We start from the raw sequence: 16714 nt of genomic DNA on the forward strand, positions 1-16714 counted from the left end.
TAGCATGGCCAATTCACCTGACCTGCACATCTTTGGACTGTGGGAGGAAACCGGAGCACCCGGAGGAAACCCACGCAGACACGGGGAGAACGTGCAAACTCCACACAGTCAGTCGCCTGAGTCGGGAATTGAACCCGGGTCTCTGGCACTGTGAGACAGCAGTGCTAACCACTGTGCCACCCACTAGAGTTGTTATCTCTAGTTTGTTGCCCGTGTCACATGCTAGCAAGGTGAGGAATAGGGAGAGAGGGGAGTTGAACACAGCCACAGGGATGGTGCAGGAGGGACAGATTCAGATACCTGGATAATTGAGGCTCTTTCTGGGGTGTGTGGGACCTGTACAAACAGGATGTCTTCACTGAACCAGAGGGGTACCAGTATCATGGGGGGACATTTGCTAATGGTCTTTCGGAGGATTTAAACTAATTCAGCAGGGGGATGGGAACCTGGATTGTAGTTCCAGTGCCCAGGAGGTTGAGGGTAGTCAGGTCAGGTTTCAAGGTCACAAGAGTTAACCGACAAGCAGGAAGGTGGTTTGAAGTGTGTCTCCTTCAAGGCCAGGAGCATCTGGAATAAGGTGGGTGACCTTGCAGCATGGGTTGGTACCTGGGACTTCGATGTTGTGGCCATTTCGGAGACATGGATAGAGCAGGGACAGGAATGGTTGTTGCAGGTTCCAGGATTTAGATGTTTCAGTAAGAACAGAGAAGATGGTAAAAGAGGGGGAGGTGTGGCATTGTTGGTCAAGGACAGTATTACAGTTGCTGAAAAGATGTTTGGGGACTCGTCAACTGAGGTAGTATGAGCTGAGGTTAGAAACAAGAAAGGAGAGGTCACCCTGTTGGGAGTTTTGTATAGGCCTCCGAATAGTTCCAGAGATGTAGAGGAAAGGATAGGAATGATGATTCTGGATAGGAGTGAGTGGGGCAGGGTGGTTGTTATAGGGGACTTTAACTTTCCAAATACTGACTGGAAATTCTATAGTTTGAGTACTTGAGATGGGTCAGTTTTTGTCCAGCGTGTGCAGGAGAGTTTCCTGACACAGTATGTAGACAGGCCAACAAGGGACAAGGCCACATTGGGTTTGGTACTGGGTAATGAGCCCGGCCAGGTGTTAGACTTGGAGGTAGGTGAGCACTTTGGTGATAGTGACCACAATTCGGTTATGTTTACTTCAGTGATGGAAAGGGATAAGTATATACCGCAGGGGAAGAGTTATAGCTGAGGGAAAGGCAATGATGATGTGTTTAGGCAAGATTTAGGAAACATAGGATGGGGAAGGAAACTGCAGGGGATGGACACTCTTGAAATGTGGAGCTTGTTCAAGGAACAGCCACTGCGCGTCCTCGATAAGTATGTACCTGTCAGACAGGGAGGAAGTGGTCAAGCGCAGGAGCCGTGGTTTACTGAAGAAGTTGAAACTCTTGTCAAGAGGAAGTTAGGATGGGATGTGAAGGCTCAGTTAGTGTGCTTGAGAGTTACAAGTTATCCAGGAAAGACCTAAAAATAGAGTTAAGAAAAGCGAGGAGGGGTCATGAGACAACTTGGCAGGGAGGATCAAGGAAAATCATAAAGCTTTCTATAGGTATATCAGGAATAAACGAATGACTTAAGTACGATTAGGGTCCGTCAAAGACAGGAGTGAGAAGTTGTGCGTGGAGTCCAAGGAAATAGGAGAAGCGCTAAATGAATAATTTTTGTCAGTATTCACACATAAAAAGACAATGTTGTCGAGGAGAATACTGAGATACAGGCTACTAGATTAAATGGGATTGAGGTTCACAGGGAGGTGTTAGCAGTTCTGGAGAGTGTGAAAAGATATAAGTCCCCTGGGCCGGATGGGATTTATCCTAGGAATCTCTGGGATGCATGGAGGAGATTGCAGAGCCTTTGGATTTGATTTTTATGTCATCATTGTCTACAGGAATAGTGCCAGAAGACTGGAGGATAGCAAATGTGGTTCTCCTGTTCAAGAAGGGGAGTAGAGACAATCCTGGTAATTATAGACCAGTGAGCCTTACTTCAGTTGTTGGTAAAATGTTGGAAAGGATTATAAGAGATAGGATTTATAATCAACTAGAAAGGAATAATTTATTTAGAGATAGTCAGCACGGTTTTGTGAAGGGTAGGTCATACTTCACAAACCTTATTGAGTTCTTTGAGAAGGTGACCAAACAGGTAGATGAGAGTAAACCGGTTGATGTGGTGTATATGGATTTCAGCAAGGCGTTCGATAAGGTTCCCCACAGTAGGCTATTGTACAAAATGCGGAGGAATGGGATTGTGGGAGATATAGCAGTTTGGATCAGTAATTGGCTTGCTGAAAGAAGACAGAGGGTGGTGGTTAATGGGAAATGTTCATCCTGGAGCCCAGTTACCAGTGGTGTACCACAAGGGTCGGTGTTGGGTCCACTGCTGTTTGTCATTTTTATAAATGACCTGGATGAGGGCGTAGAAGGGTGGGTTAGTAAATTTGCAGATGACACTAAGGTCGGTGGAGTTGTGGATCATGACGAAGGATGTTGTAGGTTACAGAGAGACATAGATAAGCTGCAGAGCTGGGCTGAGAGGTGGCAAATGGAGTTTAATGCGGACAAGTGTGAGGTGATTCACTTTGGTCGGAGTAACAGGGATGCAGAGTACTGGGCTTATTCTTGGCAGTGTAATTGAACAGAGAGATCTCGGTGTCCATGTACATAGATCCCTGAAAGTTGCCACCCAGGCTGACAGGGTTGTTAAGAAGGCATACAGTGTGTTAGCTTTTATTAATAGAGGGATCGAGTTCCGGAACCATGAGGTTATGCTACAGCTGTACAAAACTCTGGTGCAGCCGCACTTGGAGTATTGTGTACAGTTCTGGGCACCGCATTATAAGAAGGATGTGGAAGCTTTGGAAAGGGTGCAGAGGAGATTTACTGGGATGTTGCCTGGTACGGAGGGAAGGTCTTCCGAGGAAAGGCTGAGGGACTTGAGGCTGTTTTTGATAGAGAGAAGAAGGTTGAGAGGTGACTTAACAGAGACATATAAGATAATCATAGGGTTAGATAGGGTGGACAGGGAGAGCCTTTTTCCTTGGATGGTGATGGCTAGCACGAGGGGACGTAGCTTTAAATTGTGGGGTGATAGATATAGGACGGATGTCAGAGGTAGTTTCTTTACTCAGAGAGTAGTAGGGGCGTGGAATACCCTGCCTGCAACAGCAGTAGACTCACCAACTTTAAGGGCATTGAAATGGTCATTGGGTAAGCATATGGATGATAGTGGAATAGTGTCGGTTAGATGGGCTTCAGATTGGTACGACAGGGCAGCACGACATTGAGGGCCGAAGGGCCTGTACTGCGCTGTAATGTTCTATGAGTGGCCAGCACATTGTCTAATACTGACCCACAAACAAATCAAGCAACAACTCTGCTCCTGTGATCACATGGCTGGCAAAAAAGCCTTCTTCACATTCTAGAGTTCACTCTTTTCCCTCGATTTCACTCCTCTCTGTCCCTGACAAGAAATGGATGTCTCTAGCTCTTGCTGTATATGGTGATGACTGACTTTAAGTCGTCACTTCTTGTATCTCCTAAGGGTCTAGTTTCTGACTGTAATCCAACCCTTTGTGTGGTTTTCCAGCATCAACACTCTGCTGGATATCACCCTGGGGTATGTGGATGCTGGCACCAAGATAGAACACCAGCTCATCCTCAAAAGCAAGGAGTTCTTTGTCAATGGAGATGTGAAGGTGGTTCCTGACCCTCCACCATTCACCCGCGAACCTTCCAAAGAGATTCCAAAAGAAGGCGAGCTAACAATCGAGCAGCTGACTAACCTGCATCGACAGTTTATGCTTGTGGCACCCACAGGTAAGTCCTCGGACATGGACAGGCTGCTGTTGTTGTCACACCCACATGGGAACGTGCCTGATTCTCAATCACTGATTCTCTCAGCATCACCACTAAAGTTCATTGTTTCATCCAAGTATGCAAAGTCCCTGATTGGAGCTATCTGATGGAAACACAGATCAGGTTTCTGTATTTAAGAAGAACCACAGCTTATTGGAAATCCTAATCACAGAAACACAGAAAATAGGGGCAGGAAGAGGCCATTCAGCCCTTCAAACCTGCACCATCATTCAACGCGATCACGGCTGATCATGTAATCTCAGTGTCCTGTTCCTGCTTTCTCCCCATACGCCTTGATCCCTTTAGCCACAAGAACCATGTCCAACTCCCTCTTGAACATATGTATTGAACTGACCCCAACAACTTCCTGTGAGATTCTGCAGGTTCCCAACTCTGAGGGAAGAAATTCTTCCTCATCTCAGTCCTGAATGGCCTACCCCTTACTCTTCGACTGTGACCCCTAGTTCTGGGCATCCCCAACATCAGGAACTTTCTTCCCCCATCCAGCCTGTCCAGTCCCATCAGGGTTTTATATGGTTCTATGAGATAAGCCCCTCAGTCCTCTCAATTCCAGCAAGTCCTGTCTTTCCTCAGGATCGGCATGGTGGCTCAGTGGTTAGCACTGCTGCCTCACAGTACCAGGGTCTCAGGTTCGATTCCAGCCTCGGGTGAGTGACTGTGTGGAGATTGCACGTTCTCCCCGTGTCTGTGTGGGTCCCCTCCCAAATCCAAAGATGTGCAGGTCAGGTGACTTGGCCATGTTAAATTACCCCATAGTATTCGGAGGGTCTGGGTGGATTGCTCTTTGGAGGGTCAGTATGGACAGGTTGGGCCGAAGGGCCTGTTTCCACACTGTAGGGAACCAAAAAAAAATCACAAGTAAACCTCTAGGAGCTATTAACATATGACTCTACTTGGAGACAGCGAAGTCTGAGAGAATGTGAGGACGGCAGATGCTGGAGATCAGAGTCGAGAGTGTGTTGCTGGAAAAGCACAGCAGGTCAGGCAGCATCCGAGGAGCAGGAGAATCAACATTTCGAACCGGAGCCCTTCATCAGGAATGATTTTCCGAAACGTCGACTCTCCTGCTCCTTGGATGCTGCCTGACTTGCTGTACTTTTCCAGCACCACCCTCTCACATGTGACTCTCCTTGTTGACCCACCAATCCTTGTTTAAACACCCCGTACACATACCGGCACAGACACTGACAGACAAAAAAACATTGATTTTATGGATGTTGGGGAAAAACCGGGGAAAGAAGGTCCCATCAGGTTTGTTCAAATTTCCCCTTTCTTTACCAAGACTTTCTGTTCTTCATTTTCCTTTTCCCTATTCTTTGCAGATAGCACAGGGTGGTTGGTACACTAACTACACAGTCCCTTAGTCTCTAGTTCAAGGTAACAACTGACAGCAACTGGCTTTCTTCAGGCTGCTTGGATTTTACTGCAGAGTCACAACACCTGTCATTCTAACAGTCCAAAGGCTTCTCACTGAATCGTTCACACCCACAAGCTGTTCAGCTGGGCACAAGCCAACAGAGTTGTCATTAGACTGATGACCTTTGGCCTCTCTGACTGCTCACAAACCAATCAGCTACCTGTTGGCAGTCAAATGTCACGCTGCGTACCTCCACATCCACCCCCCGGCACTGCCCAGCAAGGCTGAAAATGTGTTGCTGGTTAAAGCACAGCAGGTTAGGCAGCATCCAAGGAACAGGAAATTCGACGTTGCGGGCATAAGCCCTTCATCAGCCCTTCCTATTCCTTGGATGCTGCCTAACCTGCTGTGCTTTAACCAGCCTACACATTTTCAGCTGTGATCTCCAGCATCTGCAGACCTCATTTTTTACTGTCCACCAAGGGCCAGGCTTTCTCCAGGTAAAGAGCAGCGTAAACACCACACACACAGACACACACACACACAGACACACATACACACAGACACATACACACACACACAGACACATACACACACACACACACAGACACACACACACAGACACACACACACAGACACATACACAGACACACACACACAGACACATACACACACACATACACACACAGACACACACACACAGACACATACAAACACAGACACTCCACACACACACACACACACACACACACACACACACACACACACACACACACACACACACACACACACACACGTACATCGACTTGTCTTTAAAAGTTCAGAAACTCCTTTCCATATTAATCCATGCTCAAAATACAAAGAAACAAAATAACATGGTCTGAACATACTTTCCCCAATAGAAATCGAGGGAAAGCAAACGTCATATTTTCAAACTTGTGAAGGAGACAAAGCTGAGGAAGTGATGTAACCGAAAACCGAATCCTATCTCGGTGGGCTTTGGAAGAAAAACACAGCCTTTACCTTGGCTGCTCCTCTCGGTGACACTCACAGGGCGATCCTCCCACCCCTCCCCTCCCCTCACCTCCCCTCACATTCCCCCTCCCCTCCCTTCCCATCCCCTCACCTCACACCCCCATCTCCTCTCCTCCTCCTCCATCCCCTCCCCTCACCTCCCATCCTCTCCCCTCTCAGGCACTCCCCCTCCCACCCCCCTGGGATTGATGCTTGAATCCTGTTCGGGCAGTCACTCTCCCCTTTTCTCCCTGGTGTACGCTGCAGGTGTCATGTTGAAAAAGGAATTCATTGAGATTTTACAGGACCTGGTGACAGTGGACCTTGGCACAGACCAAATGCCTGACCAATGGAGTTCCATCTCTTACTCACAGGTAGGGCCACCTCCTCAGTCACTCACTGATGACCTACACATTGCATTTTCCTCAATCACAACAAACCAAAGGCAAGGCAATTTGGGAAGGTGGCCAGCAGTGACCACTCACTGACCCTCTATTTTCAGGGTCACATGACCCCAGACGGAGGCTGTGTATGTGTATGCCAGACAAATCACCTTTTATAATCATTTATTCACAGGATGAGGGGGATGTGAGCTAAGGCAGCAATTTATTACCCATCCCTGATTGCCCAGGGGCAGTTAACTATAAGCCCCATTGCTGTGGGTCTGGAGTCACGTATAGGCTGGATCAGGTCCAGATAGCAGTTTCTTTCCCGAAAGGACATTAGAGACCCAAATGGTCTTTTCTGACAATCGACAATGGATTCTTGTTCATCATTAGACTTTTAATTCCAGATTTGGCCTTTTATCTTGAATTCAATTCTTCCCAGCTGTTGTGGTGGGAGTCAAACTCCTCTCCCCTCCAGGGCCCTGTGTTACTGACTGTATCCCTACTGATGTTAATCCAGCTCCCTCACACTGTCACTCAGTAACCCCTCTCCCCCCCAGGGCCCTGTGTTACTGACTGTATCCCTACTGATGTTAATCCAGCTCCCTCACACTGTCACTCAGTAACCCCTCTCCCCCCCAGCGCCCTGTGTTACTGACTGTATCCCAACTGATGTTAATCCAGCTCCCTCACACTGTCACTCAGTAACCCCTCTCCCCCCTCAGGGCCCTGTGTTACTGACTGTATCCCTACTGATGTTAATCCAGCTCCCTCACACTGTCACTCAGTAACCCCTCTCCCCCCCAGCGCCCTGTGTTACTGACTGTATCCCAACTGATGTTAATCCAGCTCCCTCACACTGTCCCTCAGTAACCCCTCTCCCCCCCAGGGCCCTGTGTTACTGACTGTATCCCTACTGATGTTAATCCAGCTCCCTCACACTGTCACTCAGTAACCCCTCTCCCCCCCAGGGCCCTGTGTTACTGACTGTATCCCTACTGATGTTAATCCAGCTCCCTCACACTGTCACTCAGTAACCCCTCTCCCCCCCAGTGCCCTGTGTTACTGACTGTATCTCTCCTGATGTTAATCCAGCTCCCTCACACTGTCACTCAATAACGCCCCCCCCTCTCCCAGCGCCCTGTGTTACTGACTGTATCCCTACTGATGTTAATCCAGCTCCCTCATACTGTCACTCAGTAACCCCTCTCCCCCCCAGCGCCCTGTGTTACTGACTGTATCCCTACTGATGTTAATCCAGCTACTTCACACTGTCACTCAGTAACCCCTCTCCCCCCAGTGCCCTGTGTTACTGACTGTATCTCTACTGATGTTAATCCAGCTCCCTCACACTGTCACTCAGTAACCCCTCTCCCCCCAGGGCCATGTGTTACTGACTGTATCCCTACTGATGTTAATCCAGCTCCCTCACACTGTCACTCAGTAACCCCTCTCCCCCCAGTGCCCTGTGTTACTGACTGTATCTCTACTGATGTTAATCCAGCTCCCTCACACTGTCCCTCAGTAACCCCTCTCCCCCCCAGGGCCCTGTGTTACTGACTGTATCTCTACTGATGTTAATCCAGCTCCCTCACACTGTCCCTCAGTAAGCCCTCTCCCCCCCAGGGCCCTGTGTTACTGACTGTATCTCTACTGATGTTAATCCAGCTCCCTCACACTGTCACTCAGTAACCCCTCTCCCCCCAGCGCCCTGTGTTACTGACTGTATCTCTCCTGATATTAATCCAGCTCCCTCACACTGTCACTCAATAACCCCCCCCTCTCCTAGCACCCTGTGTTACTGACTGTATCTCTACTGATGTTAATCCAGCTCCCTCACACTGTCACTCAGTAACCCCTCTCCCCCCTCAGGGCCCTGTGTTACTGATTGTATCCCTACTGATGTTAATCCAGCTCCCTCACACTGTCACTCAGTAACCCCTCTCCCCCCAGTGCCCTGTGTTACTGACTGTATCTCTACTGATGTTAATCCAGCTCCCTCACACTGTCCCTCAGTAACCCCTCTCCCCCCCAGGGCCCTGTGTTACTGACTGTATCTCTACTGATGTTAATCCAGCTCCCTCACACTGTCCCTCAGTAAGCCCTCTCCCCCCCAGGGCCCTGTGTTACTGACTGTATCTCTACTGATGTTAATCCAGCTCCCTCACACTGTCACTCAGTAACCCCTCTCCCCCCAGCGCCCTGTGTTACTGACTGTATCTCTCCTGATATTAATCCAGCTCCCTCACACTGTCACTCAATAACCCCCCCCTCTCCTAGCACCCTGTGTTACTGACTGTATCTCTACTGATGTTAATCCAGCTCCCTCACACTGTCCCTCAGTAACCCCTCTCCCCCCCAGGGCCCTGTGTTACTGACTGTATCCCTACAGATGTTAATCCAGCTCCCTCACACTGTCACTCAGTAACCCCTCTCCCCCCTCAGGGCCCTGTGTTACTGACTGTATCCCTACTGATGTTAATCCAGCTCCCTCACACTGTCACTCAGTAACCCCTCTCCCCCCCAGTGCCCTGTGTTACTGACTGTATCCCTACTGATGTTAATCCAGCTCCCTCACACTGTCACTCAGTAACCCCTCTCCCCCCTCAGGGCCCTGTGTTACTGACTGTATCCCTACTGATGTTAATCCAGCTCCCTCACACTGTCACTCAGTAACCCCTCTCCACCCCAGTGCCCTGTGTTACTGACTGTATCCCTATTGATGTTAATCCAGCTCCCTTACACTGTCACTCAGTAACCCCTCTCCCCCCCAGGGCCCTGTGTTACTGACTGTATCCATACTGATGTTAATCCAGCTCCCTCACACTGTCACTCAGTAACCCCTCTCCCCCCCAGTGCCCTGTGTTACTGACTGTATCCCTACTGATGTTAATCCAGCTCCCTCACACTGTCACTCAGTAACCCCTCTCCCCCCAGTGCCCTGTGTTACTGACTGTATCCCTACTGATGTTAATCCAGCTCCCTCACACTGTCACTCAGTAACCCCTCTCCCCCCCAGGGCCCTGTGTTACTGACTGTATCCCTACTGATGTTAATCCAGCTCCCTCACACTGTCACTCAGTAACCCCTCTCCCTCCCAGCGCCCTGTGTTACTGACTGTATCCCTACTGATGTTAATCCAGCTCCCTCACACTGTCACTCAGTAACCCCTCTCCCCCCCAGCGCCCTGTGTTACTGACTGTATCCCTACTGATGTTAATCCAGCTCCCTCACACTGTCACTCAGTAACCCCTCTCCCCCCCAACGCCCTGTGTTACTGACTGTATCCATACTGATGTTAATCCAGCTCCCTCACACTGTCACTCAGTAACCCCTCTCCCCCCCAGCGCCCTGTGTTACTGACTGTATCCCTACTGATGTTAATCCAGCTCCCTCACACTGTCACCCAGTAACCCCTCTCCCCCCAGCGCCCTGTGTTACTGACTGTATCTCTACTGATGTCGAGATCAGAGTGGTGCTGGAAAAGCACAGCAGTTCAGGCAGCATCCAAGGAGCAGGAAAATCGACATTTCGGGCAAAAGCCCTTCATCAGGAATACAGGCGCGGTGCCTGCAGAGTGGAGAGATAAATGAGAGGGGGTGGGGGGTGGGGAGGAAGTAACATAGAGTACAATAGATGAATGGGAGTGTGGATGGAAGTGATAGGTTAGAGGAGTGATAGGTGGAGTGGATCGGTGGGAAGGGAGATTGGCCGGTAGGACAACTCATGGGGACAGTGCTGAGCTGTGAGGTTGGAGCTGAGGTAAGGTGGGGGGAGGGGAAATGAGGAAACTGGTGAAGTCCACATTGATGCCCTGGGGTTGAAGTGTTCCGAGGTGGAAGATGAGGCGTTCTTCCTCTAGGCGTCAGGTGGTGAGGGACCGGCGGTGAAGGAGGCCCAGGACCTCCATGTCCTCGGCAGAGTGGGAGGGGGAGTTGAAATGTTGGGCCACGGGGCGGTGTGGTTGATTGGTGCGGGTGTCCCGGAGATGTTCCCTAAAGCGCTCTGCTAGGAGGCGCCCAGTCTCCCCAATGTAGAGGAGACCGCATCGGGAGCAACGGATACAATAAATGATATTAGTGGATGTGCAGGTAAAACTTTGATGGATATGGAAGGCTCCTTTAGGGCCTTGGATAGAGGTGAGGGAGGAGGTGTGGGCACAGGTTTTACAGTTCCTGCGGTGGCAGGGGAAGGTGCCAGGATGGGAGGGTGGGTTGTAGGGGGGCGTGGACCTGACCAGGTAGTCACGGAGGGAACGGTCTTTGCGGAAGGTGGAAAGGGGTGGAGAGGGAAATATATCCCTGGTGGTGGGGTCCATTTGGAGGTGGCGGAAATGTCGGCGGATGATTTGGTTTATGTGAAGGTTTGTAGGGTGGAAGGTGAGCACCAGGGGCATTCTGTCCTTGTTACGGTTGGAGGGGTGGGGTCTGAGGGCAGAGGTGCGGGATGTGGACGAGATGTGTTGGAGGGCATCTTTAACCACGTGGGAGGGGAAATTGCGGTCTCTAAAGAAGGAGGCCATCAGGTGTGTTCTGTGGTCGAACTGGTCCTCCTGGGAGCAGATACGGCGGAGGCAGAGGAATTGGGAATACGGGATGGCATTTTTGCAAGAGGTAGGGTGGGAAGAGGTGTAATCCAGGTAGCTGTGGGAGTCAGTGGGTTTGTAAAAAACGTAAGTGTCAAGTCGGTCGTCATTAATGGAGATGGAGAGGTCCAGGAAGGGGAGGGAGGTGTCAGAGATGGTCCAGGTAAATTTAAGGTCAGGGTGGAATGTGTTGGTAAAGTTGATGAATTGCTCAACCTCCTCGCGGGAGCACGAGGTGGCGCCAATGCAGTCATCAATGTAGCGGAGGAAGAGGTGGGGAGTGGTGCTGGTGTAATTACAGAAGATGGACTGTTCTACGTAGCCAACGAAGAGACAGGCATAGCTGGGGCCCATACGGGTGCCCATGGCTACCCCTTTGGTCTGGATTGTTATGACCGGTTTCTGAGTTGCTGTTAACCTTAGGCTGCCTCTGTTGGTGCCGATACATGAGCCTTTCACTTTTCTGTTGTTTCCAAGGTGTTGGATATTACCAGGATCCTGACTGCAGAGTCAGATCTGTTGGATTGGCGGCAATTCCTGCTCTCAGCTGCTCAGCCCTGGCCTTATCCCTCACTTGCTGAACTGCTCGACACTAAAATAAGATTCCAGGCCATCGATGTTGCAGATACTGGCTTTGTTACAAAGGAACAGTATGATCAGGTAAAGTCACAGCTCACAGAGTCTGGAAACACAACTGTGATGACTGTACAATGTACTCACACACGCAACACAGACATCCACCTGAAACTGGCACACAGACCCACAACATGGACTCACACTGCAATCCAGCAACACAGGTCAAGAAACACAACTCCAAACCATTTATAAAGCACCAGGCAGGAGTGGGATGGAACACTCCCCACTTGCCCTGGATGGGGGCAGCTCCAACAACACTCAAGAAGCTCAACACCATCCAGGACAAAGCAGCCCGTTTAATTGGCACCACATCCTCAATCATCCCCTCCCTCCCCCCCACCGACGCCCAGTAACAGCAGCGTGTACCATGCCCTCCCTCCCCCCACTGACGCTCAGTAACAGCAGTGTGTACCATCCCCTCCCTCCCCCCCACTGACGCTCAGTAACAGCAGTGTGTACCATCCCCTCCCTCCCCCCCCACTGACACTCAGTAACAGCAGTGTGTACCATCCCCTCCCTCCCCCTCCACTGACACTCAGTAACAGCAGTGTGTACCATCCCCTCCCTCCCCCCCCACTGATGCTCAGTAACAGCAGTGTGTACCATGCCCTCCCTCCCCCCCCACTGACGCTCAGTAACAGCAGTGTGTACCATCCCCTCCCTCCCCCCACCGACACTCAGTAACAGCAGTGTGTACCATGCCCTCCCTCCCCCCCCACTGACGCTCAGTAACAGCAGTGTGTACCATCCCCTCCCTCCCCCCACCGATGCTCAGTAACAGCAGTGTGTACTCTCTACAAGATGCCCTGCAGAAATTCACCAAAGATCCTCAGGCAGTACCTTCCAAACCCACAGCCACTTCCATCGCGAAGGGCAAAGGCAGCAGGTACACGGGAACACCACCCCCTGCAGGTTCCCCTCCAAGCCCCTCACCATCCTGAGTTGGAAATATATCCCGTTCCTTCAGTGTCACTGGGTCAGAATCCTGGGATTCCCTCCCTCAGGGCATTGTGGGTCACCCTACAGCACATGGACTGCAGCGGGTCAGGAAGGCAGCTCACCCCCACCTTCTCAAGGGGCAACTAGGGACGCGGAATAAACACTGGTCCCACATCCCACACATAACACAGGATCAAAACACAATTTGAAGCAGGCACACAAACACAGCCCTGCAACACAAGACCAATTCAACAAAGATCCACAATACACGGTCAAAATACAGGGTCCTCCTACAAGGCCCTGTATAATACAATCCACAAAGAGGATTCAGGTCAAGAACAGCAAGGTTTGGATACCCTGGATGAGAAAAGATATTGGAAGTTTAATCAAAAAGTAAAAGGAAGCATCTCGAAGTTTTGGGAAACTAAGTTTCTAAAATTCACCCCCTAAGGAATATAAAGGAAGCTGAGGGGAAGTGAATGGGAGGAATTAGGAGGGTTAGAAGGGACTATGGGAAAAAGTGAGGACAGCAGATGCTGGAGATCAGAGTCGAGAGTGAGGTGCTGGAAAAGCACAGCAGGTCAGGCAGCATCCGAGGAGCAGGAGAGGCGATGTTTCAGGCAGGAGCCCTTCATCGGGAATGTCCTGATGAAGATCTTATGCCCAAAACATTGATTCTCCTGCCCCTCGGATGCTGCCTGACCTGCTGTGCTTTTCCAGCACCTCACTCTCGACCCTGAAATATCCTTAACAAGGAGGATGCAGAAAACTCCCAAGGTACTTTATACATGTATTAGGAGCAAGACTGTGTCTAGGGGAAGGATAGGTCCACTTGAGGACAAAGGAGGGAATTGATGCATGATGTCAGGGCAAGGAAGTGAGGTCCTTAATGAATACATCACATCGGTATTCACGGATAGGAAGGACATGGATGAGGTTATGTTTAGGGAGGGTGCGTTGATATTGTAGGACAAGTCGATATTAAGGAGGAGGAAGTATTGGCTGTATTGACAAACATTAAGGTAAATGAATCCCCAGAGGCTGATGGGAACAATTCCAGAACATTGAGGGTGGTAAGGCAGGAGCTTACTGGAGCTTTGACAGAGATATTTATATCCTTGTGATTTCTGAGAAGATTTGTAGCTCAGGTTGATGTTCAGGTTGTAGGTTTGCTCGCTGAGCTGGAAGGTACGTTTTCTGACGTTTCGTCACCATACTAGGTAACATCTTCAGTGAACCTCCGGATGAAGCACTGGTGTTCTGTCCTGCTTTCTATGTGTGTGTCTTGGTCTGTAAAGATGGGTGATATAATTTCCTGTCTTTTTCTCAGAGGTTGGTAAAAGGGGTCCAAATCGATGTGTTTATTGATGGAGTTCTGTTTGGAACGCCATGCCTCTAGGAATTCTCGTGCGTGTCTCTGTTTGGCTTGTCCTAGGATGGATGTGTTGTCTCAGTTGAAGTAGTGTCCTTCCTCATCCGTATGTAAGGATACTAGTGAGAGTGGGTCAAGTCGTTTTGTGGCTAATTGGTGTTCATGTCTCCTGGTGGCTAGTTTTCTGCCTGTTTGTCCAATGTAATGTTTGTTACAGTTCCTGTACAGTATTTTGTAAATGACATTAGATTCACTGGTTGTTGGTACAGGGTCCTTTAGGTCCATCAGTAGCTGTGTGAGTGTGTTGGTAGGTCTGTGGGATACCATGACGCCAAGGGATCGGAGTAGTGTGGTAATCATCTCCGAGGTGTCTTTGATGTATGGTAGTGTGGCTAGAGTCTCAGAGCGTGTTGTGCAGAAACCTTGACATCATGGTATCCCACAAACCTACCAACACACTGACACAGCTACTGACGAACCTAAAGGACCCTGTACCAACAGCCAGCGAAACGAGTGTCATTTACAAAATACCCTGTATGGACTGTAACAAACACCACATCGGACAGGCGGGCAGGAAACTAGCCACCAGGATACACAAACACCAACCAGCCACCACAAGACATGACCCACTCTCACTACATCCGCACAGTGGTTAGCACTGCTGCCTCACAGCGCCTGAGACCCGGGTTCAATTCCCACCTCAGGCGACTGACTGTGTGGAGTTTGCACGTTCTCCCCGTGTCAGCGTGGGTTTCCTCCGGGTGCTCCGGTTTCCTCCCACAGTCCAAAGATGTGTGGGTCAGGTGAATTGGCCAAGCTAAATTGCCCGTAGTGTTAGGTAAGGGGTAAATGTAAGGGTATGGGTGGGTTTCGCTTCGGCGGGTCGGTGTGGACTTGTTGGGCCGAAGGGCCTGTTTCCACACTGTAAGTCTAATCTAGTCTAATCTAATAAGGATGGGGAAGGACACCACTTTGACTGGGAAGGACACATACATCCGTGGACAGGTGAAACAGATACACACGGGAGTTCCTCATGGCCTGGCATTCAAACCGAAACTCCATTAATAAACACATTGATTTGGACCCCAAACTGGTAATGATATCACCCAACTTAACAGACCAAGACACACAAGTAGAAAACGGGACAGAACACAGTGCTTCACCAGAGGCTCACTGATGATGTTACCTAATATGGTGACGAAACGTCTGAAAGGAAACCTTCCAGCTCAGCGAGCACTCCCACATGCTGATTTTTGTATCCTCTTGAACCATAGGCAAAGTCCCAGAAGGTTGGAGAATAGTCAATGTTGTCCCTTTGTTTAAGAAAGTCCACAGGGATAATTCAGGAAATGATTGGTTAGTGAGCCTTACCTCAGTGGTCAGGAGATTATTGGAGAAGAATCTCAGGGGCAGGAGTTACTCACATTTGGAGAAGAGTCGGCTTATTATGGATACTCAGTGCAGGACCCCAGAAATTTGACTGAGTTTTTTATGGAAGTGATGAAGATGCTTGACGAAGGTGGGGATGGTGTCTTCATGAACTTGACCGAAGCATTTGAGGAGGTTCCATGTGGTAGACTGGTCCAGAAGGTGACGTCACATGGATTCACAGTGAGTTAGTAATTTGGATACAAATTGGCTTGGCCATAGAAGACAGAGGATGGTTGAAGAAGAGTGTTTTTTTCTGACCGGGTGTCCATACAGACCCTACCAAATGCCAAATCAGTGAAGCTTGTCAATGATGGTGAGTGGCTGCAGAAGACAGGCCCAGTACAGACAGCTGAGATTAAAGTGGTGATGGAAAAGCACAGCAGGTCAGGCAGCATCCGAGGAGCAGGAAAATCAACGTTTCAGGCAAAAACCCTTCATCAAAGGGCTCCTGCCTGAAACATCAATTTTCCTGCTCCTCGGATGCTGCCTGACCTGCTGTGCTTTTCCAGCACCACTCTGATCTAGACTCTGATCCCCAGCATCTGCAGTCCTCAGTTTCTCCCAGTACAGAGAGCTGCAGAGTTAGACTTACACAGGAGCAGTACACAGGTTCACGACACAGAAACAAGACTAGGTCATCAGACACATTTGCTGTTCCCCATGAACGTCGGGTGTGAATGCAGTAGTCAGTCCCTCCCCCTCACCCGTTCTGTTCATGAGTGAGTATCTGATTCCCAATCAGGAACCTCTTGGGAAGGTGAATTGTACTTCGGAAACCCGGCTACCCATCGACCACTTTCCCTCCATCCAACGGTCCCTCTTTGTGTCTCTGTCCCCTTCTCCCATGTCGTGTTCCCTCAGTCTCTCTCAGTTCTAACTCTTGTTGGTTTCTGATTGCAGATAGAGCTGTGGTTTCAGGGGGACGATGAGGTTGAGCCATCAGATGATCCAACAGCCCCTCTCCCCTTCCAGAGGCTGAAGCAACTCAAGCAGGTACAGTTCCCTTCAGCAGACCCCACCATCACCTCACTTTCCTTTAACATTGCCTGACATCCTTTGCCCAGAGGTCCCATTGACCAGCCT

The 16714-nt window shown here is 49.9% G+C and overlaps 1 protein-coding gene across 1 annotated transcript in view; it reads left to right on the forward strand.

Annotated features, from left to right (window-relative positions):
- Positions 1-16714, forward strand: part of spef2 (sperm flagellar 2) — a 244563-nt gene that overhangs the window by 217145 nt on the left and 10704 nt on the right. Inside the window, exons 31-34 of the mRNA XM_060847113.1 lie at positions 3622-3851; positions 6550-6656; positions 11731-11913; positions 16532-16624. Of these exons, the coding sequence (XP_060703096.1) occupies positions 3622-3851; positions 6550-6656; positions 11731-11913; positions 16532-16624 (613 nt within the window). The remainder of the gene's footprint in view (positions 1-3621; positions 3852-6549; positions 6657-11730; positions 11914-16531; positions 16625-16714) is intronic.

This window comes from Hemiscyllium ocellatum, chromosome 2 (genome assembly GCF_020745735.1).
Source record: "Hemiscyllium ocellatum isolate sHemOce1 chromosome 2, sHemOce1.pat.X.cur, whole genome shotgun sequence".
Taxonomy (NCBI): domain Eukaryota; kingdom Metazoa; phylum Chordata; class Chondrichthyes; order Orectolobiformes; family Hemiscylliidae; genus Hemiscyllium; species Hemiscyllium ocellatum.